The following is a 27,696-nucleotide window of genomic DNA, read 5'->3' as shown; positions in this document are numbered from 1 at the left end:
TTTGCATCCTAGACATGTTTTCCATCTTTCACGGCAGATGTTACGGCTTTTCACATCGTCTTCTTCCTGACGCCTTTTTCTTCCGTGATCTTTACTTGGGATTGCGGAATTTTGGATAACCATAGTAACTAGAGATTTTCTCCTTAGATAACAATTAGACGTGTCTCTTCAGACCTGGGTTGTTATCCTCTTCTATTTTTTTTTTTTCTGGACAGTTTGAGCAAAAATCGCAGAAAGCGGAAAATTTTTAGACCTAGATCCTGTTTCTTTTTAGACCCCATGTGCCTCATATCGTGACACATACCCTAAGATAAAAGGTTTGTCCAGTGAAGAGAAAGCTTCAAGCAATGTGGATACCGCAATCCTTACCTGTTACGTCTGTCGATGCTGCATCGCCGATGTGTTTTTTTTTTTTTTACATAGCACCAATGATGAGATGCCATAACTACCGGCTGTAACGTCATTTCTTCTGCCATGCAAATACAGACTGGTAGGGAAATGGCAAGCGCTGGAGCCAGAGAGAAATTAAAGGAGTTATGTGATGAATATATTCCTTAACCCCTTCAGCTTGCTCTACAGAAAAATTATAAAACTGACTATATTCGCAATCACCCTGCCCCAGTGCCTGCTCTTGGCCTTTGTTGATAGCGGTAAGATCATGGCTAAAGCTCACGTGACCGCTACAGCCAATATCTAGGATTAACTATTCTTGCTGATTATATATATCGGCATCACCACTGAGCCCATTGATTGGCTGCAGCATGACATGAGTTCTACAGCATGACTCTGTGCTTGATCAGGTCTGGATAGGACAGAAGCGCACAATAAGGCACATACCGCAAGAGCAATAAGATAGGGTGAGTGTGATGGTGGTGCTCACTTGGGAGGGGGGTTGTGTATGGACACATCACCAATAAGACCCTTAGAATCCGTGGCTGGAGGAAAAGATACTTCCAGATACCAATTCCCTTTAGTGGAGAGATCACCATATTTTGTCTTGAAATGAAGAATCTTCAATGGTATAAAATGAAGGTTTTTATTACACCAACTCACTTTGGCACCGGACTGGCATATTTTTCATGGTAAAAAAAACAAGTGTCGGGGGTTTTTTTTGCCTTGAAAAAGATGATAAATGGATTCTTCATTTCCGCAAGCACAGCCCAGGTACCGTGATCTCTCCACTAAAATGACTTTTTGTTTGATGACCGTTCTGCATGGTCGTCAACCCCTATAGAAAAAAGATCCTCCCATATTGTGCTATACAGGGAGAACCAGGAGGTGAACGTGCTGTAACATGAATCCCTATTTGCATCAAAAGCAGCCCCCTTCAGAGGTACCAGACCAAACCAAGCTCCATGCACCGCCTCCTCCAATGAGTCTCCATGCACCGCCTCCTCCAATGAGTCTCCATGCACCGCCTCCTCCAATGAGTCTCCATGCACCGCCTCCTCCAATGAGTCTCCATGCACCGCCTCCTCCAATGAGTCTCCATGCACCGCCTCCTCCAATGAGTCTCCATGCACCGCCTCCTCCAATGAGTCTCCATGCACCTCCTCCTCCAATGAGTCTCCATGCACCCCCTCCTCCAATGAGTCTCCATGCACCGCCTCCTCCAATGAGTCTCCATGCACCTCCTCCTCCAATGAGTCTCCATGCACCCCCTCCTCCAATGAGTCTCCATGCACCGCCTCCTCCAATGAGGCTCAATACACCAGCCTTTTTTTTGTATCCTGAATGTGAACATATAGTATTAGTACATCCAGTAGACTGTACTTCTAATGTTTTTAAAAGCTATATTTATGGGCTTCGTAGCACTGTGTCTCTAGGCTTCAAATCAGTGTCCTAGACATAGAGGTAATTAACAAAAATCTACTTGCCTGTAGTCACCACTAGGGGGAGCTTGGGAGCATATTGTATACTGTTTTATGTATGTAAAGTAGTAACATAGCCGTATGCTCCTTCTAGTGGTGGCTGTGGGCAATTAGAATTTTATTATTTAACTATGTGTTTGCAAGGGTGAAGCACTGACATATGTAGTAGACTGCGTATGGGTGTCCGTCTCCAGTAGGTGTACAAATCCGAAAATGATGGCGACAGAGCGCAGGTTCACTCTGTCGGCACCATTCTAGTCCATGGCTCTTTGGCTCATAGCCCCGACGGGACCAAAGAATGGTTCCCAAAATGTAGCGTGAAAGCACCCTAACAGTTACTGGAATTGCCTCTTAAAGTATTAGGCTACAAAAAGGTCTGCCATTATTTTTATTTGGCAGTTTGGCTTAAAAATGGGTGGTCTCCAATGTATGGTGTCCAACTAGCCTAGTCTGGTGCTGTTCTCGCCTATTTCCATCAGTCTTCTAAAGAATGTAGCATGGATATGTGGCTCCATTCCCTCAAGCGATTTGGGGCCCCATTTCTTGTAATGTCATATCCTCATCTCCTTCCACACTCAGAAATCTATCCCCCAATTTGTGGATAGGTGATTCGTTTTCAGTATGAGAAAACCCCATAAAATGGGGATGAGCTGCAGTACCAGACTTGACCTATAGATAGGGGTAGCGCTGTTCCTTGGAAAAAAATATATTTTTTCTAACCCTGGACAATCACTTTAAGATATTCTTGTCTGGTTTTGGATGCCTTTGCTTGTATTCGCCTTGTTCTGTCTTCCCATATTGTTCTTACTAGTTAGATCCTGCCCTTTGTATGGCCGTGCAGCCTTTTTTCCCTTTATTATGTCCCCTGACACAGTTGGCTCGATGTAATCCCAGAACGATACACAGCTGTTGGCATATCCGGTGGAGCGCACATCTGGGACATTTCTGGAACTAATAAAAGTTACTGATTGTGATACAGAAAGCCACATAACATTCTGGGCCGCACCACCATCACAGACGTAATGCAGCTGCTGGTGACTCCGTGTCTGGGTTCAGTCGGTGGTATTATGCCAACAGTATGGTGTTTGCCCCGCTGGCCAATAAATGGCATCTCAAGTGGTCCTCAAGTTTGCAATAGAATGGGCACCTATTGGAGAAATGTGACAAAAGATTGCTATGGGGGGCACTGTTTTAGGTGTGAAACTCTATTCCAAGTGACCCCTATAGATTGCAATTAAAGGTGCAATGTCATTGATCAAAATGTAATAATCATTTAAAGAAGGCTTTACCCTCTCTTAGAAAAGTCCTGACCGTAATCTCTACCGTGGGATTTTTGGTATATATACAGTACAGACCAAAAGTTTGGACACACCTTCTCATTTAAAGATTTTTCTGTATTTTCATGACTATGAAAATTGTACATTCACACTGAAGGCATCAAAACGATGAATTAACACATGTGGAATTATATACGTAACAAAAAAGTGTGAAACAACTGAAAATATGTCTTATATTCTAGGTTCTTCAAAGTAGCCACCTTTTGCTTTGATGACTGCTTTGCACACTCTTGGCATTCTCTTGATGAGCTTCAAGAGCTAGTCACCTTAAATGGTCTTCCAACAATATTGAAGGAGTTCCCAGAGAGGCTTAGCACTTGTTGGCCCTTTTGCCCTCACTCTGCGGTCCAGCTCACCCCAAACCATCTCGATTGGGTTCAGATCTGGTGACTGTGGAGGCCAGGTCATCTGGCGTAGCACCCAGGGTGTTATAACTTCTGGGCTGAGCAGAGCTAAACAGAGGACTGGAGTAGTAATACTTCTTTATTTTTTATAATTATCCCTTCAATATGGCAAAACTTTAAAAGGCATAAAAACACCACTGTTTAAAGGGAATCTGTCAACTTGATTTCATCCCCCCACACACACACACACACACCCACAATTGTTTATCTGCATATCAAGTTTTGGTCTATACTTACCTTTACCTAGAAAGTCCATTCCTCCATTACTGAAAGATATGTAAATGAGTCTGAAGTGCTTTTGGGTGTGATGAAGCACTTCCCAAGCCTCTGAGTGCCTGGCTCTATAACCCTCTGAGCACTGCTTTCTCCATCTTGACTGACTGACTGACTGACTGACTGACTGGAGGTGGTGCTCAGCAGGGAATAGAACTGGGAGACAAAGGCTCGGGAAATGCCCAAAGCACTTCAGCCTCATTTACATATTGATTAAAATGGTGATTTTTTTGGGGGGTAAATAAGGAATGTATTTTCCTGATAAAGGTATTGGATTGACTTGAGATGCACATGTAAATAGTTTGGAATGGGGGTTGACATCAAGCTGACAGTTCAATGACTTCCCTTGAAGGTAGCCGTTTTAATGAGAACCAGTAGAAATGGAAATGGAGTAAAAAATGGACCTTAATGGTTTTTACCCAACAGATGCTACATAGATAGATAGAATCTTAACTCAGTAGGTGGAAATTTTCTAAACTGGAGCCTGAATGGAAAAATGTTTAGATCTTGTAGACTTTCCCTTGTTATAAAAATATATTCTAGGCCATTGACCCGGTCGCTCTGCTTAGAAACCATAGATTTACTGCCGGTATAAACTTGGAGGCCAAAACTGGGTTTCAGCATTCTGCAAATGACAGGGGTTAAATATTTTATTAAATTCCATGCTCACATTCCCGGGATCATTCCCTTTACATTGAGCTTTACAGCGGCTCCACAAAAGACATTAAACCTATATATTTGAAAGCAAAGACTGAGCACAATATGGAGGCGACAAGTTTGCCATATTTCTTGGACCCCACACACGATTCTTCTAAAATGTTTGTCTAGTGTTAAATACTAATTTTCATATACCCTGAGTTTATAGAGACGGCCCTCCGTATGATCCATATCTTCATCACTTAGGCATAGTAAAAATCTGCTACAAAGAGTGTCTCCATTGAGGACCTGTCATATCATGCATTACACAACTCATTGACATGAATGGACCCTGTGTAATTCTCAGTTTGCCCTATGGTGGGCACTGTAGGGAAATCCAAATCTTACCGCCAGGGTTACACACAAATTACAGCTGATCTATGAGAAATCCTTAGTAATTAGCCTATTGTCAACTGACCATTCTCATAATTGGGGATTATTCAAAGTTTAATAAAAAAAAAAAAAATCTCTAAAAATAACAACCACAAACTGATTAGTTGTTCTGGGTAACAGCTTAAAGGGAACCTGTCACCCCCCCCCCCAGTCGTTTCAAACTAAAAGAGCCACCTTGTGCAGCAGTAATGCTGCATTCTGACAAGGTGGCTCTTTTAGTTCTGGGTGCTGTAACTAGAGAAATAATCAGTTTTGTAATTTGTCAGAAATACCTGGTCGTCAGTCAAGGAGGCAGGCCTTTCCCCCCTGCTTCAGACGCCACACAGCCGTCACTCAAATCTTCTTGGCGCCGGGCGCCGCCTCCTCCTCACCGCTGTTTTGAAAATAGCCGGCGCCTGCGCTCTTTTCCCCTGCCTGGTGCAGGCGCAGTGAGTGCTGGCCGTCTTTCCTCATATGCAGACTCGGTGACTGCGCCTGCGCGGCCGCCCTGCCTGTGATTCCCAGCCCCGCAATGTGAATAAATCATAAGTCACTGCCCTCGGGGGCTTTCCTTGCTTGATATGTAAATATCCACAGATCCATCTGAATTATGTGGACTTCATTAAATAATCATGCGTTCTTTCCATCTCCTATGATAATCTGCGCCGTACTGGAGAAAATGGGATTTATAATTCTGGCGTGAGAAGGCTCGGCTGGGAAGGGGTTAATATTCATGGCATTTTTCATCCGATTTGTGAAGGTGTTTTTTTTGGTAGGGCTATATTTACACATTACCTGTGATTAGCCGAGGTGTCACACTGTCACGTACAATCTGTCCATATTATCCTTGGAGTCAGATCAGCCTAGCGACAGAACTCGCGGAATTACTGACATTTATTCGTTACCAATTAACTTTTAATTGGAATATTAGGTGTTTTTTTTTTACTCTCTGTTGCTTAAAGAGCCCTAGAGCTAATTTAATTATGTACGTTTTCTTCCCAACAGTTTTGAATGATCTGAAACTTTGCTTCCATTTTTTTTTTTTTTGCACAGGGGTACCTGTTGCTAGGCCTGGTACTGTTTTTGAAAGAAAGCAGCGATGTTTGTGTATAACTGTACAAGTCATTACACTGATAAATTGACCTATACCTGGTGCACACATGCAGAATGATTCTCTCTTTTGGTATATTATATAATACCCTGCACATGTTGTTTTCCATTTTATCTTGTATCCAAAAGGTTATATTATTTTTATGGTATGATTTTCCTTCTTTTTTTAGGTGTTACAATGAAATTAATGGATGAAGTGGCTGGGATTGTAGCAGCTCGACACTGTAAAACAAATATCGTTACAGCCTCAGTAGATGCCATTAACTTTCACCGTAAAATCCAAAAAGGTACCGTATGTCTTACTGACAGTCGTGTCGATTATAGGTCTAAAAAGTAATTACATGTGTAGTAGGCTGAGCGATGTGATTTTGCTACTGTCTGTGTCAGGTATTGCAGCTCAGATCCTTTCAGGTTAATGGGACAGAGTTACAGGTTACTACAGTACTAGCCACTACCACTGTGCCAGCCAAAGCCACTGTACCCACTGCTGCCACTGTGCCAGGCACAGCCACGGTACCAGCCACTGCCACTGTACCAGCCACTGCCACTGTACCAGCCACTACCACTGTACCAGCCAAAGCCACTGTACCCAATGCTGTCGCTGTGCCAACCAAAGCCACTGTACCCACTGCTGCCACTGTGCTAGGCACAGCCACTGTACCAGCCTAAGCCACTGTGCCAGCCAAAGCCACTGTGCCAGCCAAAGTCACTGTACTAGACACAGCCACTGTACCCACTGCTGCCGCTGTGCCAGGCGCAGCCATTGTACCAGCCACTACCACTGTACCAGCCACTACCACTGTACCAGCCAAGCCACTGTACCCTTTGCTGCCGCTGTGCCAGGCACAGCCATTGTACTGGCCACTGCCACTGTACCAGCCACTGTACCAGCCACAACCACTGTACCACCCAAGGCACTGTACCCACTGCTGCCGCTGTGCCAGCCAAAGCCACTGTGCCAGCCAAAGCCACTGTTCCAGCCAAAGTCACTGTACCAGACACAGCCACTGTACCCACTGCTGCCGCTGTGCCAGCCACTACCACTGTACAAGCCAAAGCCACAGTATCCACTGCTGCCCCTGTGCCAGGCGCAGCCATTGCACTAGGCTCTGCCACTGTATCAGACACCGCTGCTATACCAGGCACTGTACAAACCACTGTACCAGGCACTTCCACTGCACCAGGCACTGCCACTATACCAGGCACTTCCACTGCATCAGGCACTGACACTATACCAGGCACTTCCACTGCACCAGGCACTTCCACTGCACCAGGCACTGCCACTATAGCAGGCACTGCCATGGTCACTTCAAATAGCTGATAAGCGAAGGCGCCAAGAATTAGACCCCACTGATCGGATACTTCTAACCTGTCATATTATGGTACTTTTGGGCAGGGGTTGCTTTTATGGTAAGAGTCCATGCCCAGTACAGTTCTGTGTTATGGAGCTGAGGGCATTTAGTGTGCCACCTCCTTGTGTCTCCTTTGGCTTCTATAATATGGGGCTGGAGGAACTCATGTTTCCACTATTATATTTTTCCATGGGGCTCTGTATTCTTCCTTAGAAATAATAGCTCTAGGAGACAATATCTCAATAACACAGATGTGGGCTCCAGTGGTGAGCCCGCATCTTTTCCGGCACATGTCAGCTGTTTTGAACAGCTGACATGCGCCGCTAACAGCCGCGGGAGGAATTGCGATCCACCCACAGTTGTTAACCCTTTAAATGCCACTGTCAATCTCTGACAGCTGCATTTAACACACGATTCTGGCAAGCGCGCCGGAAATCCCGCCCATCGGCGCCCATGTGACATGACTGCGGGTCGCCGATGGGTTGGCATGACAACCAGAGGTCTCCAACAGACCGCTATGATTGTCACCGCCAGATTGCTATGAGCGCCGCCTGGTGGTCAGCACTGATGACAAGTCAGCAATTCTGTTACATACAGGTGATCTGATTATCGCCTGTATGTAGCCTATTGGGTTATGACAGCTTGTCCCATGGAGACTATTGAAGCATGCCAAAAGTAAAAAAAAAAAAAAAGTTATATGTATATAAAAGGTGAAATCGCCCCCTTTTGCCCCATTCAAAATAAAATAATAAAAAAAATCAAATATACACATATTTTGGTATCGCCGCATTCAGAATCATCCGATCTATCAATATAAAAAAAATTAACTTCATCGCTAAACGACATAACGAGAAAAAAAGTCATAACGCCAGAATAACTTTTTTTGGTCATGGCAACATTGCATTGAAATGCAATAACGGGCGATCAAAGGTTCATATCTGCACCAAAATTATGTCAATAACGTCAGCTCGGCACGCAAAAAATAAGCCCTCATCCAACCCGAGATCACGAAAAATGGAGACGCTGCGGGTATTAGGAAATGGATTTTTTTTTTCACCATTAGATAAAAGAGAATCTAGATATGTTTGGTGTCGATGAACTCGTAATGACCTGGAGAATCATAGTGGTGGGTCAGTTTTAGCATTTAGTGAACATAGTGAAAAAGCAAAACAAAAAACAATTGTGGAATTGCCCTTTTTTTCAATTTCACCACACTTGGATTTTTTCCCCATTTTCTGGTACATGATATGTTAAAACCAAAGGTACAGCTCGTCTCACAAAAAACAAGCCCTCACATGGCCATATTGATGGAAAAATAAAAAAGTTATGGCTCTGGGAAGGAGGGGAGCGAAAAACGAAAATGCAAATCCGAAAATATATATATATACACACACACGCAGTACAGGCCAAAAGTTTGGACACACCTTCTCATTTAAAGATTTTTCTGTATTTTTATGACATGAAAATGGTAAATTCACATTGAAGGGTGAAGGCAAAAGGGCCAACAAGTGCTAAGCATCTCTGGGAACTCCTTCAAGATTGTTGGAAGATCATTCCCGGTGACTAGCTCTTGAAGCTCATCAAGAGAATGCCAAGAGTGTGCAAAGCAGTCATCAAAGCAAAAGGTGGCTGCTTTGAAGAACCTAGAATATAAGACATAATTTCAGTTGTTTCACACTTTTTGTTAAGTATATAATTCCACATGTTAATTCATAGTTTTGATGCCTTCAGTGTGAATGTACAATTTTCATAGTCATGAAAATACAGAAAAATCTTTTAATGAGAAGGTGTGTCCAAACTTTTGGTCTGTACTCTGTGTGTGTATGTATGTATGTACAGTATATATATATATATATATATATATATATATATATATATATATATATATATATATATATATATATATATATATAATGTGTGTATGTGTATATATATATATATATATATATATATATATATATATGTGTGTGTGTGTGTGTATACAGTTAGTCCTCGGGTTACAACGGTCTCGAGTTACATCGTTTCGTGGTTACAACGCTTTATACGACGCCTCGTTCCGACTTACACGGTTTGCGTCGTAAGTCGAACTACATGCAACTACTTGCAGTGGCAGAAGAATAGAGTCCAGTACTGTACACTGTACCCGGTTACACGAGGAAAACGAGTCTCCTGCACGCCATAACACCCTAATTATGTAGGGTACTGTGTTAGGATAGGTGTTTGGATAGGCTAAGTGTTTGCAGTACTGTACTGTTATTATGGTACAGTACTGTATGAATGTATGGTCCGACTTACATCGAAATTCGGTTTACGACGCCGTGTAAGAACGGAACAACGTCGTAAGTCGAGGACTACCTGTATATATATATATATATATATATATATATATATATATATATATATATATATATATATATATATATATATATATATATTATTATTATTTTATTATTTCCTTTTAATCCCTCAAAATGACAAATTCGATTTACATAAAATAAAGTCGGTGCAAATAAAAAGTGCTGGGCCTAATTTGAGTACTTCTATCAAATTCTAATTTCAGCATATTCGCTCATCTCTAGCTCATGGGCTTCACCTTAGATTGGCAATACTCTGTGTTTGAGTGTCAGATATGACAAGCGACCATCTTTGTACACGCTACGGAATATTTTGGGTAATAAATTATAATGGAGCATAGGAATTATTTATAGATTACGTATAGATCTGTTTACACATATACAACTAACGATACAATTAGTATTATGGATTGATAATGCACAGGCGCCAGGACTAGCAATAAATGGAGGACAACCAAATCGGCATGTAACCGAAAACATTTCATTAGCTAACAGAATTTCTGCTTCCGTCCCGCTCCTATAATAACACTCACTAAATCTAATCTGCCGAATGCCTGGGATTTTACTAGATTTCACAGCGAGATTTCTGTTCTCTCCCCTTTAGCAGAAGTGACTGGAAGATAAATGTTCCTGGGTAATGTATGTTGATGGGTCTTCAGGCAGATATTGCTAAATTGCTTCCCACTGAGCAGCAGAACATTTTCTATTATTTATGTGATTGTGTTTTTAAAGAAGCCTGTAATTTCAGAAACGCAGGGATTAATTTAGAAATCACAATTAAGAGAGAAAATGATTTTCCTTCTGTAATTAAAAGGTTACAGGAAAAGATGAGGCATATGCTAGGAAGCGTCTTAAGTGATTCCAGCAAGGTTTCCGTCCAGAATGTCATCTTCCGACTACAAGCGCGCACCTAGATTGGAAATAAACCAGCGGAGAGAACGACTGGGGACTGTCAATCTGTTACGTGGGCTGCTGACTGGAATAGATTAAAAACATTAATCCCTGCTCAGTAATCCCAGAGTTTTCAATGAAGACGTCTGAATGTAACGTGGGCTCCGAACACGAGTACGGGAATAATTCTAATATAAGCCACAATGCACAGGAGTCCATTGTATGTCTGGACCCAACAAACCAGCAAAGGTCCAGCACGTTTCATTTCCTTGTAGCGCCACCACAGGGGAAATGAAGCATAACGTTTTGCTCGGTAGGCTGCCTGTGGATGGACCTGGTACTCCAGAGTGAGATGTGGTCTTTGTAGCAGGGTTTTTTTTTTATTTGGCTACTTGAAGGTCCCAAATTAAAACATTTTCTCCAAACCCCCCGAAAAAAACACTTTAATCACTGGGTCGTTTTGGGATTGTATATGTGAAAGTTAGACCCTTATGTCACATCTTGGGAACAAGTAACCGATACATCCGAATGACTAGAAATAGACAAAGCTTTTAAAATGCACTTGTCATTTTCAGAATAATTGGTTACTTCTGGCCTGTATATGGCTTGTATCCTGCATTTTTCACAAATTTTCTTTTCTACTGGTTCGATCTATGATTTTTAGTTCTCTCTGACCTACTGGGTAGAGACTAGCTGCAATGATGTCTCCCATGCACTGCAAAGAGTTGGAATGTTGGTCCTCTTCTTTGTAGCACATGGACAGAAGTAGCAAAATTAAAGGGACATAATACAACTGTACTGAACTGCGTAGCTGTGAATCCAGCAAGAAATTAAAATACTTTTGATACAGATATACACTCACCGGCCACTTTATTAGGTACACCTGTCCAACTTCTTGTTAACACTTAATTTCTAATCAGCCAATCACATGGCGGCAACTCAGTGCATTTAGGCATGTAGACATGGTCAAGACAATCTCCTGCAGTTCAAACCGAGCATCAGTATGGGGAAGAAAGGTGATTTGAGTGCCTTTGAACGTGGCATGGTTGTTGGTGCCAGAAGGGCTGGTCTGAGTATTTCAGAAACTGCTGATCTACTGGGATTTTCACGCACAACCATCTCTAGGGTTTACAGAGAATGGTCCGAAAAAGAAAAAAAATCCAGTGAGCGGCAGTTCTGTGGGCGGAAATGCCTTGTTGATGCCAGAGGTCAGAGGAGAATGGGCAGACTGGTTCGAGCTGATAGAAAGGCAACAGTGACTCAAATCGCCACCCGTTACAACCAAGGTAGGCCTAAGAGCATCTCTGAACGCACAGTGCGTCGAACTTTGAGGCAGATGGGCTACAGCAGCAGAAGACCACACCGGGTACCACTCCTTTCAGCTAAGAACAGGAAACTGAGGCTACAATTTGTACAAGCTCATCGAAATTGGGCAGTAGAAGATTGGAAAAACGTTGCTTGGTCTGATGAGTCTCGATTTCTGCTGCGACATTCGGATGGTAGGGTCAGAATTTGGCGTAAACAACATGAAAGCATGGATCCATCCTGCCTTGTATGGAGCATCTTTGGGATGTGCAGCCGACAAATCTGCGGCAACTGTGTGATGCCATCATGTCAATATGGACCAAAATCTCTGAGGAATGCTTCCAGCACCTTGTTGAATCTATGCCACGAAGAATTGAGGCAGTTCTGAAGGCAAAAGGGGTCCAACCCGTTACTAGCATGGTGTACCTAATAAAGTGGCCGGTGAGTGTAGATAGATGGATAGATAATAGTTATGTAGATGGATAGATGATACCTAGATGATAGATAATAGATTGATAATAAATAGATATAAAAGATAATATATAAATAGATTTATAGATGATAGATATGTAGATGAGTAGATAATAAATTAATAGATATATAGATGATAGATAGATGATAGATCATAGATTGATAGATAATAGATTGATAGATAGATGATAGATGACAGATAATAGAAAAATAGATGAGATAGATACATAGATATCTCTCACTATATCCATATAATTTAATCTTGCAGTCATTTTCTAAGGATAAAAGATCACACACATTTTTAGTACAGATACTACAGAATGATAATTGTATACACAGTGATAATGGCTAATATGTCCTTTAAAATCTCACAATTAATGATTATATGGGTGCTGGGCTTTTTATACTTCATATACACAACTAAATGAAAGTGCTTAGTACCATTTTTTTTTTTTTACCAGTGTTTTCATATGGTATTCCGTACGATTACCATGTGAATTTTCTGCTTCAAAACCAATCACCTTTGTGCACTCGTGGTACATAAAGCCTGATATAATTTTTTCGTTTTCTGTTGACTTATATGGAGAAAGTTGTCATTCATACGCCATCCAATGGCTCTGCTATATTTTAGACAAGGACACATGGCACACCACTGCGACAGACATGGTGCCACACCTGGCTGTAATATGGTCATATCAGATGTGACGTTCTGTAGGTGCAATGCTAAAATTCATTTCTATTATCGAGCACGCCGAAGATACTTTGTTAGCACCTGAGCATACTCAGATAACACCTTTTCCGAGCACATTCCCTCATCACAATTTGGAACAAAATCCTTACATGGAAACTTTCCTTACGGCAATTTTTTTTAACCAATTGTCTTAATAACCAGATAAACTCCTCAAACCTCTTAGCCTTAATTCCCAGCAATATGTTCATTGTTTTGTCTTCTTCAACTTTAGCTGCTGTGATAACTACTTTTCTTGAGGATTCTTGACATTTGGCAATTTTCCATTCTCCATGAAGGTGCTCATTAGACAAAGTACAGTTAATATAATGAGACGCAGATTTTCAAGTAATGAGAAGGAAAATTCATGGCTCGGGCTTGTCTGACCGGTACTAATTAATTTGCTTTAATTATTGACATCTGTTCAGCCTTACTTTTTGTCAGGGAAATGCTAAGCAATTACAGGCAGAGAAGTTCTTATTGAATATTCACTTGTATTAATATGTACCTGGTAATATATAAAGAGCATGAAATGAATATATGCAGGGGCACATTGAAAAATGGCTCCCTCTATGGGAGCTGCTTCATGTAGAGGCACGTCTAAAGACCCCCATAAACATTAGACTAAAGTCAGCCGAACCTCCTGATACCGTCAAGATTGGATAACGGCCTAAAACCATCTTGTCCGTTACCCATACGACTGAGTGCTCCATTGTCCACCGACAGACGTATCGAGCAGTCCAAAATTGGACATATCTGATGGACAACTGATCGTTGAGGAGATGTCTGACGTCCCATGCATATTAGCATCTTGGTGGAACCCATCGATATCAGCAGGTGTGGCCGACATTAGACTAATGTACATGGGGCCTTAATGTTCATGGGGGCCTACTAACTCATATCTGTCGAGGAGGGAAAGATTCGGCCTGTTGAAGTTCAGCAGCCGATTCTTTTGTTTTTCTAGGAGATAGTCAAGTCCATCGATCGTTCCTGTGTAAAGGTGAAGCTGGAGAGATAATGTCAGGCAAAAAGTAGAATTACGACACCTGATCCTTTTGTTCTAGAGGTCTGGAGGTGGCTAGCTCCCCTTTCACCAATTGAAACATATGTTTGCGTGGCCAAACCAAGCGTAACATGCAACATCAGGAAGATGTGAGAGGTAAATGTTGGCCGAAGAAGCTATAAGAGTTATTGTATTGGGTACTTTAACTTGGGCCCTTTTATGTCATGAATTTATGCAGCCACCCTATTCTATACACGATGTACTCCAATCAAAGCCTGAGGAAGGGCACAATATTGGCTGAAACATTGTTTTAGCTTAGGTCTAACATTTTCAAACAAGAGCTCTATAAATTGCTATCTTCTACTTCTAAACTGTGACTGGAGGATCTATGGCAGACAGTTCTTGAGAGACGGGCACCTGTAGAAGTGCTGTTATTCGTCCTCATGCCATGCACGTTATATTATGTTTTTTGCAACTGCAATATCCTAATCACAGATAAACTATTAGATTTTGTCTAATTTTCACAAGCTGCAGGCTTCTCCTCTAGTCACATAAGATTTTAAAGAAATCACGGTCTGATAAACAGACGACATATAAATTCAGTGATCAGATGGTTCCTGAATTGGAGAAGTTTTCTGAGATAAGACAGTTCCTTTAATACAGCCATTAGTCCCATTAAGGCTTAGTCCAAGTATTCAGAGTAAATGGCTATGGGTCTTCCACAGTTTCTCTGGCTTTTCCATGCTAGATGAGTGTCCTTTAATGGAGATCAATGAGATCCATCCAGTTTTTAGTCCTGCAGTGAATAGCATCAGATTATGTCTTTTTATTATGCCACACAAACTAAATGGCTCCTACTCTCCAGTATTTCTTCTTGTGGAATAGGTGCCCTGAGGATATGGATCTGAGAAGGCAGCTCACATACAACATCTAAGAGGATATATTTCTTACACAATGTTCACTTAGTGCAGAAAGAAATAGGATGTAGGAAACCGGTTGTTTACTTTCTGGTCGCGGCGTAGAAAGCTGACCTGATACTTTCTCAAATAACATGTGCACAGCTATTTTTATCGTATGTCATCTGCCGCGTGCCAAGGTCATATATAACAACTCCTTTTCTTTTTATAGAGTTTGTCTATGTGTCTTAATTCCCAGAAGAATTAACTGTATGTGTTGAACCAATTGTTATGATTGATTCTCATTCTAGCTGGCTGGCCATGGTTCTTGCTGGCCATGGTTCTTGCTGGCCATGGTTCTTGCTGGCCATGGTTTTTGTTGGCCATGGTACTTGTTGGCCATGGTTCTTGCTGACCATGGTTTTTGTTGGCCATGGTACTTGTTGGCCATGGTACTTGCTGGCCATGGTACCTGCTGGCCATGGTTCCTGCTGGCCATGGTTCCTGCTGGCCATGGTTCCTGCCGGCCATGGTTCCTGCCGGCCATGGTTCCTGCCGGCCATGGTTCCTGTTGGCCATGGTTTCCTGTTGGCCATGGTTCCTGTTGGCCATGGTTCCTGTTGGCCATGGTTCATGCTGGCCATGGTTCTTGCTGGCCATGGTTCTTGCTGGCCATGGTTCTGATAAACTGGTGCAGGGCTGCCAACTGAACAGAACAGTCTCGATTGGGGTCCTAGCTGCCCACTTTAATATGGCACTGAGATATCAACACATTGGAGCCCACCACTTATACAGTTAGTTTAACAGTATGAACACAAAAGGGCTAGAATAAGTGCCCCTTTCTGACAATGGTCCTGCCACCTTGTTTCCCCCTAACCCAACATAGAGACCCTTGATGCCTCCTCTTGCATTGCTTTTTTGACACCTTGCATCCGCAGGTTCCTCCACAAAACCTGTCAACAACCTTGTGTCTTCCTATGCAAGGAGCCCCTGCCACCTTTTGTGACCACCTACCTCCACAGAGGGTCTATCACCATGTACCTGCACTGAACAACCAACCACCCTAATGTAATAGACTCTTTGGCTGTACAGCAGCCAGGAATTTATCTGAAGACAGAACGTGTAACTCTTTTCTTCTTCTGAGTTTTGATGTTGAATGTGGTCTAAAATCAACTTACAAGAAAATGTAAGGGTATGTATCCACGTTCAGGAAACGCTCCGTGTTTGACGCTGCGTGGGGCCGCAGCGTCAAACACGCAGCGTCCAGATGTTACAGCATAGTGGAGGGGATTTTATCAAATCCCGTGTCCACTATGCGTGGTAACACCCATCCGTCGGCCCTGCGATTCCGGACATGCTGCTCGTCTTTTAAGATCGCAGCATGTCCGTGTACCTGGCGGCGACGCTGCGCCGCCGCAAGGTATATCACAGGGCCCTATGTGTGGGGTGCGATGATGTCGGATGTGTGCAATGAACACATCCGGCATCATCGCGTCACAGAAGGGGGTGGGGCTTTGGCGGAGCGGGTTTGCCGCTCCGTCCAAACCGCCGGCCATCCTGAAAGTGGACACATACCCTAAAGGAAGACCGATAAGGGTGTGTTTACACAGCGCAATGCAGTGATTACCAATTTGTGGGCGTTTAATAGCCTGTTTACACAGACAGACCGCACACTGAGCAATCATTAATAGATCGCTCAGTGCACATAGGCTGCCATTGTTCTGGGCAGCACAGTTCCTGTTTACACAGAAGGAGAAAGATGATCTTTTTGGCAAACCAAATGATTATTTCACCCTACGAACATGCATTTTGCTTGCTCGTTGAGTGATCGGCAGACTGTTTAGACTGCATGATTATCATGAAATAATCGCAAAGTATAAATACATCTTAAGACCTCATTCACACATCTGTGTTTCAACACGTATATGAAAAAATTGTAGCGGTGTCAGCAGTTTTTGTATCAGTGTGTTGGTTTTTACCATCAATTTGGCAATCTTATTTTTTTTTCCAAGTATGGATATATTAATAAATAAATTGCAAAGCTACTCCGCTATCTGAGTGCTGTACAAGTTTTTCATGGACCCATAGATTTGTGTTGGCCTTTTCCATCCGTGATACCAGAAAAAAACAGACATGTCTCAACTGTATGAGTTTTGCATGGACAGACGGCCCCGTGAAAAAAACATGGATATGTGAATAGCACCATAGACTATAACTGGTACTTGAGCTCTCAATGAAATAAAAAAACAGGACATGTATGTCTCCTGTGATGGGACGTTGATCCAGGAAACTAATCGGATTGCCGAATGTGGAGGCAGGGAATGTTACCCCTAAGGCCACGTTCACACGTTCAGTATTTGGTCAGTATTTGACCTCAGTATTTGTAAGCCAAAACCAGGAGTGGGTGATAAATACAGAAGTGGTGACATGTTTCTAGTATACCTCTATTTTACATATGTTTTTCATCTGATTGTTCCACTCCTGGTTTTGGATTACAAATACTGATGTAAAATACTGACCAAATACTGAACGCGTGAACGTGGCCTTAAAGTGACATCTCTTCAAAGCGTTTTTGACCCCTACATTCTCCCCCAATAAAAAGTTATTGAAAAAAAAACAACACTCGGTGTCTGTTTCCAGCCTTACCCCGCTTTCCTAAAAAATTGATACGACAGAGGACAAATTGGAGTTTAATTGATTTTCTTTCCCTTAATCTTGATATCGGGGATAGAAGGCAGAATGTTTGGCCTACATTTATCTACAAATTAAAGTTTAGAATATATATATATATATAAAAAAATTAAGCTGCTCTGAGCAAATATTTATAAGGATGGAAACCTCTGTAATTATGTCTTCATAAAATATCCCCCAGCTGCATTTAATGGAATTTCTCCACAAATTTTTCTAATCCACCGTTACATATTTAACGAAAAGCATTGTATGAGATATCTAAAATGAGCTTAAAGGAACAGCGCACTGGAAAGTCAATTACTGTGGATTCGACGTTGCACACTGTAACTTTTTACAGAAATAAATTCCTTGGGATAATGTAAACTGGTAGCACCTGGATGTGATTCACGAATGTTTATGAGCCCAGCGGGAACAGATAGACATGAAATAGACCTTGCATGTAATGGAAACACTGTGGCTCCTGCAGCCCGGAAAAACATGTGTCCCCATGATTAAAAAGTTTCCTGCTACTTCAAAGTTATTGTCATGTGACCAGAGAGGGACAGAAACTGCTCTGGAAGTTCTGCTGACCTCTCCAAAAACAGGAAACCTAATACCAATCACTAAATTGATGAGGAGCACTAATCATGACTCTCCGGAGTTTGAAGACTCAAGAGTGGAATATAGAAGGGTCCAAATATGCCCTTTAGGTCTCCCCCATGTATGTGCCTCTGCCGTCCATCTTGTGGCAAGTCATAACAGCTGCCAGGTTCTAATGCTTGAACTCTCTGGACCTGGGCATTGTTGTTTGGTCATTGTATAAGTAGTGTTTATTGACATCATATTTCGGTATTATTAGGACACTATAATGTATTACTATGTACAGTAGCTTGCAAAAGTATTTACCCCCTTGGCCTTTTACCTATTTTGTTACATTACAATCTGTGTTTACATTTTTGGGAATCTCCTGTTTGTGTGATGCATCAGCACTAAATAGTCTAAGATGGTGAAGTTAGAAAAATATTGGCATCAATTAAGTTTATGGGATCAAATAACTAAAAATTAGCATGTGCATATTTATTCACCCGTTTTGCGATGAAGCCCCTAAAAGTTTCTGGTGTAAGCAAGTACCTTCATATGTCCCATGCTTAGTGACTGGACGTCCCCCTGTGTGCAATCTAAGGGTCCCATGATCTGTCAGTATATACACTTTACCGTTTCTGAAAGGCCACAGAAGGTGCAACACCATTATCAAGAGGCACCACTTACCAAACACCATAAAGACCAATGAGATCTCCAAACAGCACCATGAAAACCAAGGAGATCTCCAAACAGCACCATGAAGACCAAGGAGATCTCCAAACAACATCATGAAGACAAAGGAGATCTCCAAACAACACCATGGAAACCAAGGAGATCTCCAAACAACACCATGAAGACCAAGGAGGTCTCCAAACAACACTATGGAAATCAAGGAGCTCTCCAAACAAGTCAGGGACAAAGTTGTTAAGTGAAAGTTAAGGTATCCAGCTCAGGAAATAAAATCAAAAGTCTTTATTTGGACAAATTTAAAAAGTAAGCTGCTTGACAAACCAGTGCATACAGGGGGAAGGAATGTCTTGAATAACTGAACGCGTTTCGAACACGTGTAGTGTTCTTAGTCCTCAGTTTAAAGTTGTTAAGTACAAGTCAGGGTTGGGTTATATAAAAAAAAAAAATCACAATATCTTGATGATCCCTCGGAGCACCATCTTATCCATTATCATCAAATGGAAAAAACATGGTACCACAACAAACCGGCCAAAGAGAGGGCCGCCCACCAAACTCTCAGCCCGGGCTAAGAAAACATTAATCAGAGAGGCAGCACAGAGACCAAAAGGTGACCCTGAAGAAGCTGCAGAGTTCTCAAGCAGATACTGGAGTATCTGTCCTTACAACCACAATAAGTCGTACACTCCATAGATGTGGCCTTTATGGAATAGTGGGCAGAAAAAAAGCCTTTACTTACATACAAAAATTGTAAGGCTTGTTTTGAGTTTGCCAAAAGACATGTGGGAGACTCCCCAAATGTATGGAGGAAGGTGCTGTGGTCAGATGAGACCAAAATTGAACATGTTGGCCACAAAGGTAAACGCTATGTCTAGTGCCTAACCAACACAGCTCATCACCTCAAGAACACCATCCCCACAGTGAAACATGGTGGATGTTTTTGGACAGCAGGGGCAGGGAAAATGGTCCGAGTCAAGGGGAATATGGATGGTGAGAGATACAGCGATATTTTTGAGCAAGACTTGTTTCAGTCTGTCAGGGATTTGAAACTGGGACGGAGGTTCACCTTCTAACAAGACAATGACCCAAAGCAAACTGCTTAAGTAACACTCCAGTGGTTTAAGATGAAATGTGTAAATGTTTTGGAGTGACCTAGTCAAAGCCCAGACCTTAATCCAATTGAGAATATTTGGTCAGACTTGAAGATTGCTGTTCACCAGAGGAAACCATCTAATGTGACGGAGCTGGTGCAGATCAGCAAACCCTGTATATTCATATGTCATATGCTGAAATACTTTCTTTGCTTTTTCCTTAATGCATTGGAACAATTAAAACTAAATATGCAAAAATATAAACTCCCTTTAATCATTTTTTTTTCCAGAGAGCTCAGTCTATGTTGTTTTTTTTTCACAATCGAGATGTGATAAGAGTGTATTCACATAGGTGGGTAGTGAGACAAAACTGCATGCCTTTCACAGTTAATTAACACTTTTTGCAATGGGCGTTTTAGCTGTATATCTTTTACTGGTTACACCTGTAAAGAAAAATTTCACTAATAAAATTGAGATGAAAAACTGCATAAAATGTGTTTTTTAGCCATGTGGTGCACTACCAGCATATGTGAATATGCCCTAGCTGTAGAATTCTGCCCTCTGTCTTCAAGAATATAGTGGTTATATGAGCAAGAATATAACTAATGGAATACAGTTTTCTATTTTCCCACATAAGAGGATATATCTACTATGATACTCACCCTGTGTACAAGAATATAACTACTATAATACTGCCCCTTTGTACAAGAATATAACTACTATAATACTGCTCCTATGTACAAGAATATAACTACTATAATACTGCCCCTATGTACAAGAATATAACTGCTATAATACTGCCTCTATGTACAAGAATATAACTACTATAATACTGCCTCCTATGTACAAGAATATAACTACTATAATACTGTTCCTATGTACAAGAAAGTAACTACTATAATACTGCCTCCTATGTACAAGAATATAACTACTATAGTACGGCCCCTATGTACAAGAAAGTAACTACTATAATACTGCTCCTATGTACAAGAATATAACTACTATAATACGGCCCCCATGTACAAGAATATAACTACTATAATACTGCCCCTATGTACAAAAATATAACTACTATAATACTGCCCCTATTTACAAGAATGTAACTACTATAATACTGCTCCTATGTACAAGAATGTAACTACTATAATACTGCTCCTATGTACAAGAATATAACTACTATAATACTGCCCTATGTACAAGAATGTAACTACTATAATACTGCTCCTATGTACAAGAATGTAACTACTATAATACTGCCCCTATGTACAAGAATATAACTACTATAATACTGCCCCTATGTACAAGAATGTAACTACTATAATACTGCCTCCCATGTAAAAGAAAATTGTTACTATAATACTGCCCCCCTATTTACAAGACAAACTATTATATTACTGCCATCCTTGTAGAAGAATATAACTACTAGAGATGATTGAATCTGTTGAAATTAGAATTCGTAATATTTAGATAATTTTTCCCCCAAATTCGGTATTCACCATTATAATAGTAAGGCGTGATTATTATCTTCTCAGCGGACAGGTGAGGAATATTGTTGTTTATTATTTTAATTCTGTTACAGGGAACATTGACTTTACTGGAATGTGTGATGATGTGAGTATGGTTTCATTTAGATTCATTAAATGAGTCTGTTTCATTCTTTCAATTAAAAGACTTTATTCTGAGTGTGTGTTTTTTGTTGTTTTTTTTTTTATACAATATCACTATGGGGTTAGTAATGGGGGAGTCTTATAGACGCGTCTCCATTACTAACCTCTGGGCTTGATGTCACCTGACAATACAAAGGTGACATCAACCCCTTCAACTATCACCCCACTTGCCACTGCACCAGGGCAAGTGGGAAGAGCGAGGCAAAGTGCCAGATATGGCGCATCTTACAGATGCACCATTTTCTGGGGCGGCTGAAAGCTGATGGTTTTTAGTTTTGGGATAGGGCCAATATCCATGACCCCTTGCTAGCCTATTAATATCAGCCCACAGCTGTCTGCCTAGCATTTGCTGGTTATTAATTATTTAGGTGACTCCAAGTTATTTTTTTTTTTTTTAGTGTGCCACATTTTGATAACCAGTAATGGCTAAGTATACAGCTGAGAGCTGATATTAATACCCTAGGAACCGCCAAGGTTACTACCCCCTTCCAAGGCTGTAAACATCAGCCGTCAGCTTTCCCTCTGCTGGTTATAAAAATTATTCGGGAGCTCAAGCCATTTTTTTTTTTCAGAAAAATAATTTATTAATTAAATACATGTACAGTAAGCTGTAAAAGCACTGTACTCGTCATATATGTGACTGACCTCTTTTATATCTCTCTATTTTATGTGTATATATCTATTCTGTCTGGTTGTGCCGTGATTTTTCTGTACGCTGTGATTTTACTGTACACGGCAGATGAATTGCCGTCTTCATCAATCTATCAGTCTATCTTACATGTAATATATATATATCTATATATATATAGGAGGCATCGTGATTACTCGCTAATCCCGCCCCCTGCACAGTAGCTCCGCCCCCACCTCATCACCACACAGAATCCCGCCCCCACCCCATTACCACACACAATCCCGCCCCAACCACATTACCACACACAATCCCGCCCCAACCACATTACCACACATAATCCCGCCCCCACCACATCACACTCGCTAATCCCGCCCCCAGCACAGTAGCTCCACCCCCACCACATCACCACACATAATCCCGCCCCCACCACATTACCACACATTCCCGCCCCCACCACATTACCACACACAATCCGCACATCACCACACACAATCCCGCCCCCCACCACATTACCACACACAATCCCGCCCCCACCACACACAATCCCGCCCCCCACCACACACACAATCCCGCCCCCCCACACACAATCCCACCCCCCACCCCATTACCACACATAATCCCGCCCCCCCACCACATCACCACACACAATCCGCACCACATCACCACACACAATCCCGCCCCCACCACATTACCACACATAATCCCACCCCCACCACATTACCACACACAATCCCTCCCCCCACCACATCACCACACACAATCCCGCCCCTCACCACATCACTCGCTAATCCCGCCCCTGCACAGTAGCTCCACCCCCACATCACCACACACAATCCCGCCCCCCACCACATTACCACACACAATCCTGCCCCCACCACATTACCACACATAATCCCGCCCCCCACCACATCACCACACATAATCCCGCCCCCCACCACATTACCACACACAATCCCGCCCCTCCACCACATCACCACACATAATCTCACCCCCACCACATTACCACACACAATCCTGCCCCTCCACCACATTACCACACATAATCCCGCCCCCCACCACATTACCACAGATAATCCCGCCCCCCACCACATTACCACAGATAATCCTGCCCCCCACTACATTACCACACATAATCCCACCCCCCCACATTACCACACGAGGCTCCGTCCCCACACATTACCACACGTGGCTCCGTCCCCACACATTACCACACGAGGCTCCGTCCCTCCACATTACCACACGAGGCTCCGTCCCTCCACATTACCACACGAGGCTCCGTCCCCACACATTACCACACGTGGCTCCGTCCCCACACATTATCACACGAGGCTCCGTCCCCCCACATTACCACACGAGGCTCCGTCCCTCCACATTACCACACGAGGCTCCGTCCCCACACATTACCACACGAGGCTCCGTCCCTCCACATTACCACACGAGGCTCCGTCCCCACACATTACCACACGAGGCTGCGTCCCCACACATTACCATATGAGGCTCCGCCCCCCACATTACCACACGAGGCTCTGCCCCCCACATTACCACACGAGACTCCGTCCCCACACATTACCACACGAGGCTCCGTCCCTCCACATTACCACACGAGGCTCCGTCCCCACACATTACCACACGAGGCTGCGTCCCCACACATTACCATATGAGGCTCCGCCCCCCACATTACCACACGAGGCTCTGCCCCCCACATTACCACACGAGACTCCGTCCCCACACATTACCACACGAGGCTCCGTCCCTCCACATTACCACACGAGGCTCCGTCCCCACACATTACCACACGAGGCTCCGCCCCCCACATTACCACGAGGCTCCATCCCCACACATTACCACACGAGGCTCTGTCCTCACACATTACCACACGAGGCTCCGTCCTCACACATTACCACACGCAGCACTTCCTTTCTATGTAATTCAACCACTTCAGCCAAGGTAAACGTACATTTAATTTCATAATCACCAGCAGCGTTAATTAGATAGCAATGAGCGTGCCGAGCGTTAGCTGGCTGGAAACAGCTAGTATATATATTGAAGAATAGTTCTTTGGAAAATGTGTAAAAGCTCATGTTCAAATCGCATAGCTGTCAATCGGATGCTAGGTGTTAAAAATCAGATTATACTCACATGAAACTCACACTAGTTAGGGCTCGTACAGTGATGGGTATGGAGCGCCCCCACACCACCGCAGGGCCGAGGGGATACCCGGAGCCGGGCCTCTAGTTCTCAGTCTCGGGGTTGTCACGGTGGCTAGACCCGGTCCGTGGCCCTGTCCGTCAGTGGGGGACGTCCGGTGTAATAGGTGGTAGTAATGGTAGCGATGGAGCGGTGCGGTTGTGGGGTGTAAGTCGCGGTAAATAACGAGGACACCAGGTTGCAGTCTCTTTACCTCTTTACTGGAGATCTCTGAGTCCTCAGTCCGGAACACGGTTCACCAGGCTACGCAAGTCCGGCCGGTCCAATGGCACCTCCAGAGTTCTCCTCTCAGGTGGAAATCTGTGCCTTCCTTCTAGCGCTATGTGTTGTAGTCCTTCCCTGCTGTGCTTACGGAAAGTAACCCCACAACGGTTGTGTCTGTTTCTTAAGTTCCCTCACAACTCGATTTGATGTTCCTCTGTAATCCACCCCTTCCCTGTATTCAGGTTGGAATGGCACCCGTTTGTCAGGTAGGCCTGGAGTTCTTCCGGGACCCTAGAGTCGCCCCTCTCCCGCAATTGCCCCCCAAGACTTCATAGGTGATATGTGGTAGACAGCCCGCCTGAGACCGACTGTCCTGCCGCTGTTTGGAGTATGGCTTGAAGCTGTATTCTAATCCACTCCCTCGGCGTTCCGGCCACCGGTATTGCGCCTCAGCAGGGTGCTGCCTCTTTCAACAAAACCCCTGCTGGTATTCTCCTTCTGCTTGATCTCGTTTCTCACTCAGCACAATCTATCTCGCTTCTAGTCCTTTCTTGAGTCCCGCCGCTTCCAGGAGCCTGCGCGGACCCGTTACGTTCTTTCAATGCCAAGCCTCTGCCAGGATCCCACCCCTGGCAGAGACCCTACAGTCTCTCCCTTCACAACACCCCCTGCCACAGGGTGTTGCTCCGTTCAATCCCGTCAGCGTTCTCTTCTAACTTCCTGCCTGACCCCCAGTTTACCCACTATGGTGGGGAGTGGCCTAATGAATAGCACCCTTAGCTCCCCCCGGAGGCCCAGCTGTGAAACATATTGGTGTCTGTGATACCTGATTGGAGGAACTCCTTCGGTGCCATCGAACGTACCATGGCTCCCCTTAGCGGCGAAGCCACAGCACTGCAACGACCAGGACTCTGGGGCGCTGCAGGTACACATGCACTGCCCTTATGCCATTATAAAAATATTTGAGTCCTCAGTGGTTGATACCTTTTAATGGCTAACTGAAAAGATGGTAACAAATTGCAAGCTTTCGAGACTACTCAGGTCTCTTCATCAGGCATAGACTATAGTTTATGCCTGATGAAGAGACCTAATTAGTCTCAAAAGCTTGCAATTTGTTACCATCTTTTCAGTTAGCCATTAAAAGGTATCAACCACTGAGGACTCTCAATTCTTAATATTTTTCTATCTACTGGCTAACACGGTATAAAGATATACAGTATATCTTTCCTGACAAATGTGAAAAATTCAGGCAATAAAGTGCAAGTCCTAACAATCAAGTATATTGACTGCATGTATAAGAAAGTCCCAGCATGGGACATTGGCTGTAAGATTCAGGATCATGGATAAAGTGTTCCCCCAGGGCAAATACATTTTTTTGTTACCATAGTCCTGTGTGTAAATGCCGCAGAGAGAAAGAGATGTAGGAAGGTGCAGCATGGTGGACAGCAGTGTTCATAGATCATAAAGTGTAGGATTTTACACCAGCAGAAACAAGTAATAAATGTGTGTATACATGTATGGTATAGGGCTTGTCTCGGAGATGGGTTTTCTCATCTTGTCGGCCATCTGTCCCCCACATCTACCCGTGTGTAAAGTTCTGCAATGCTTTTACTGCCTTTAATTATTCATCGTGGATTTTGGTGCATTACATGTCTTCCTCCTAATTGAGTCCCCCATGTTTTCAATTATGGAGCTCAGCACCTACTTGTTGTTTTCATAACTTTTCGTCTCCCATGTAGAGAATCTACAGCAGATGCCTTAATGTTTAATACAGTAATGCATCTAGAGTTATGTCTGCCAGCAAACAGGAATCCGGCCGCTGCTGTATGGAGAGGTCGGCGAAACGCTGCGGGAGAAAGCGAGCGGCACAGATTGCTACCGCTATACCATGCAAGGAGCCGCTTCTAAATATATTAAAATGCCCTGGAGAAGGCAGGATTTTTTGGCAGACATTTCAGGCTTGACTAATTTTGCTCTTTTCATAGCCACATGTCTAATGTTTAAAGTTTCCGAACATTACATTGTACTAACGTGAAGCGCAAGAAAACTGATAATCTCATGACAGATGATCGGGCATTCTGGATGGCTGGATGGTTCTCCTTCCTATTACTTGCGTAAAATATCACTCGAGATAATAGTTGTCTCTCTTTCACCCCCCGGGAACCACTATCAAGGGTAGAACATCTGTGAATAAATTACTAAAAGGGTTTTTATAAGGGTGGATATACGTTTGCTAGTAGATTGTTTAATTCAAACATTAAAAAATAAATAAATAAAAAAAACTAAAATAAAGGAACTCTAAGATGACTAAAAATATTCTACTATTTGCTGTATACAGTTCCTCTGCAGACCTATGTATTTCCATGGCAACAGACTACAACTGCTTTGTAGTCTGCTCCTGCAGTCATGTATTAGGCTAGAGTCACACCGCCATTTTGTCTCTCCTTCAAGAAAATTGGTCTGATTATGCTAATCACTCTGATTGGAGTTTGGCAGGTGATCACATTTTTTTAAAACGAGGAGAAAAAAGAGTTTCTCCATTCAATCTGTCCATGGAAATCAGACGTCATCTGCCTGCAGTCTGATGTTTTCCACCGAACCATAGACTTGATTGGAAGGGTGCGATCTGATATTGAAAGCAAATTGCATGCTACGATTTTTTTTTCCTTGTAGGCAAAAATCCGACATATGCACGGCCACACTGCCTCATTGAATGACATGGGGACCAGAACTATCCCTTAAAACAATGAATAGCGCTCGTCCCAGTTATACAGTTTAATCCATCTACTGTATTTTTCTTTTCTATTGTGTGCAAATTAGCAAGTACATGGGACGGAGGAGGTAGATGGACACCTTACTGCAATGTCACACTACAAACGGGTAACCCTAGAGAA

At 43.0% G+C, this 27,696-nt stretch overlaps 1 protein-coding gene across 9 annotated transcripts in view; it reads left to right on the top strand.

Moving 5' to 3' along the window:
* Window positions 1-27,696, top strand: part of ACOT7 (acyl-CoA thioesterase 7) — a 218,064-nt gene that overhangs the window by 160,455 nt on the left and 29,913 nt on the right. For all 9 annotated transcript variants that reach the window (XM_077250333.1, XM_077250334.1, XM_077250330.1 and 6 more), the window contains one exon: window positions 6,234-6,350. In XM_077250333.1, the coding sequence (XP_077106448.1) occupies window positions 6,234-6,350 (117 nt within the window). The remainder of the gene's footprint in view (window positions 1-6,233; window positions 6,351-27,696) is intronic.

The sequence above is a fragment of the Ranitomeya variabilis genome, chromosome 4 (genome assembly GCF_051348905.1).
Source record: "Ranitomeya variabilis isolate aRanVar5 chromosome 4, aRanVar5.hap1, whole genome shotgun sequence".
In the NCBI taxonomy this organism is placed as follows: Eukaryota; Metazoa; Chordata; class Amphibia; order Anura; family Dendrobatidae; genus Ranitomeya; species Ranitomeya variabilis.
The sequence above is the reverse complement of the archived record's forward strand: the minus strand, read 5'-3'. Positions and strand labels throughout refer to the sequence as shown.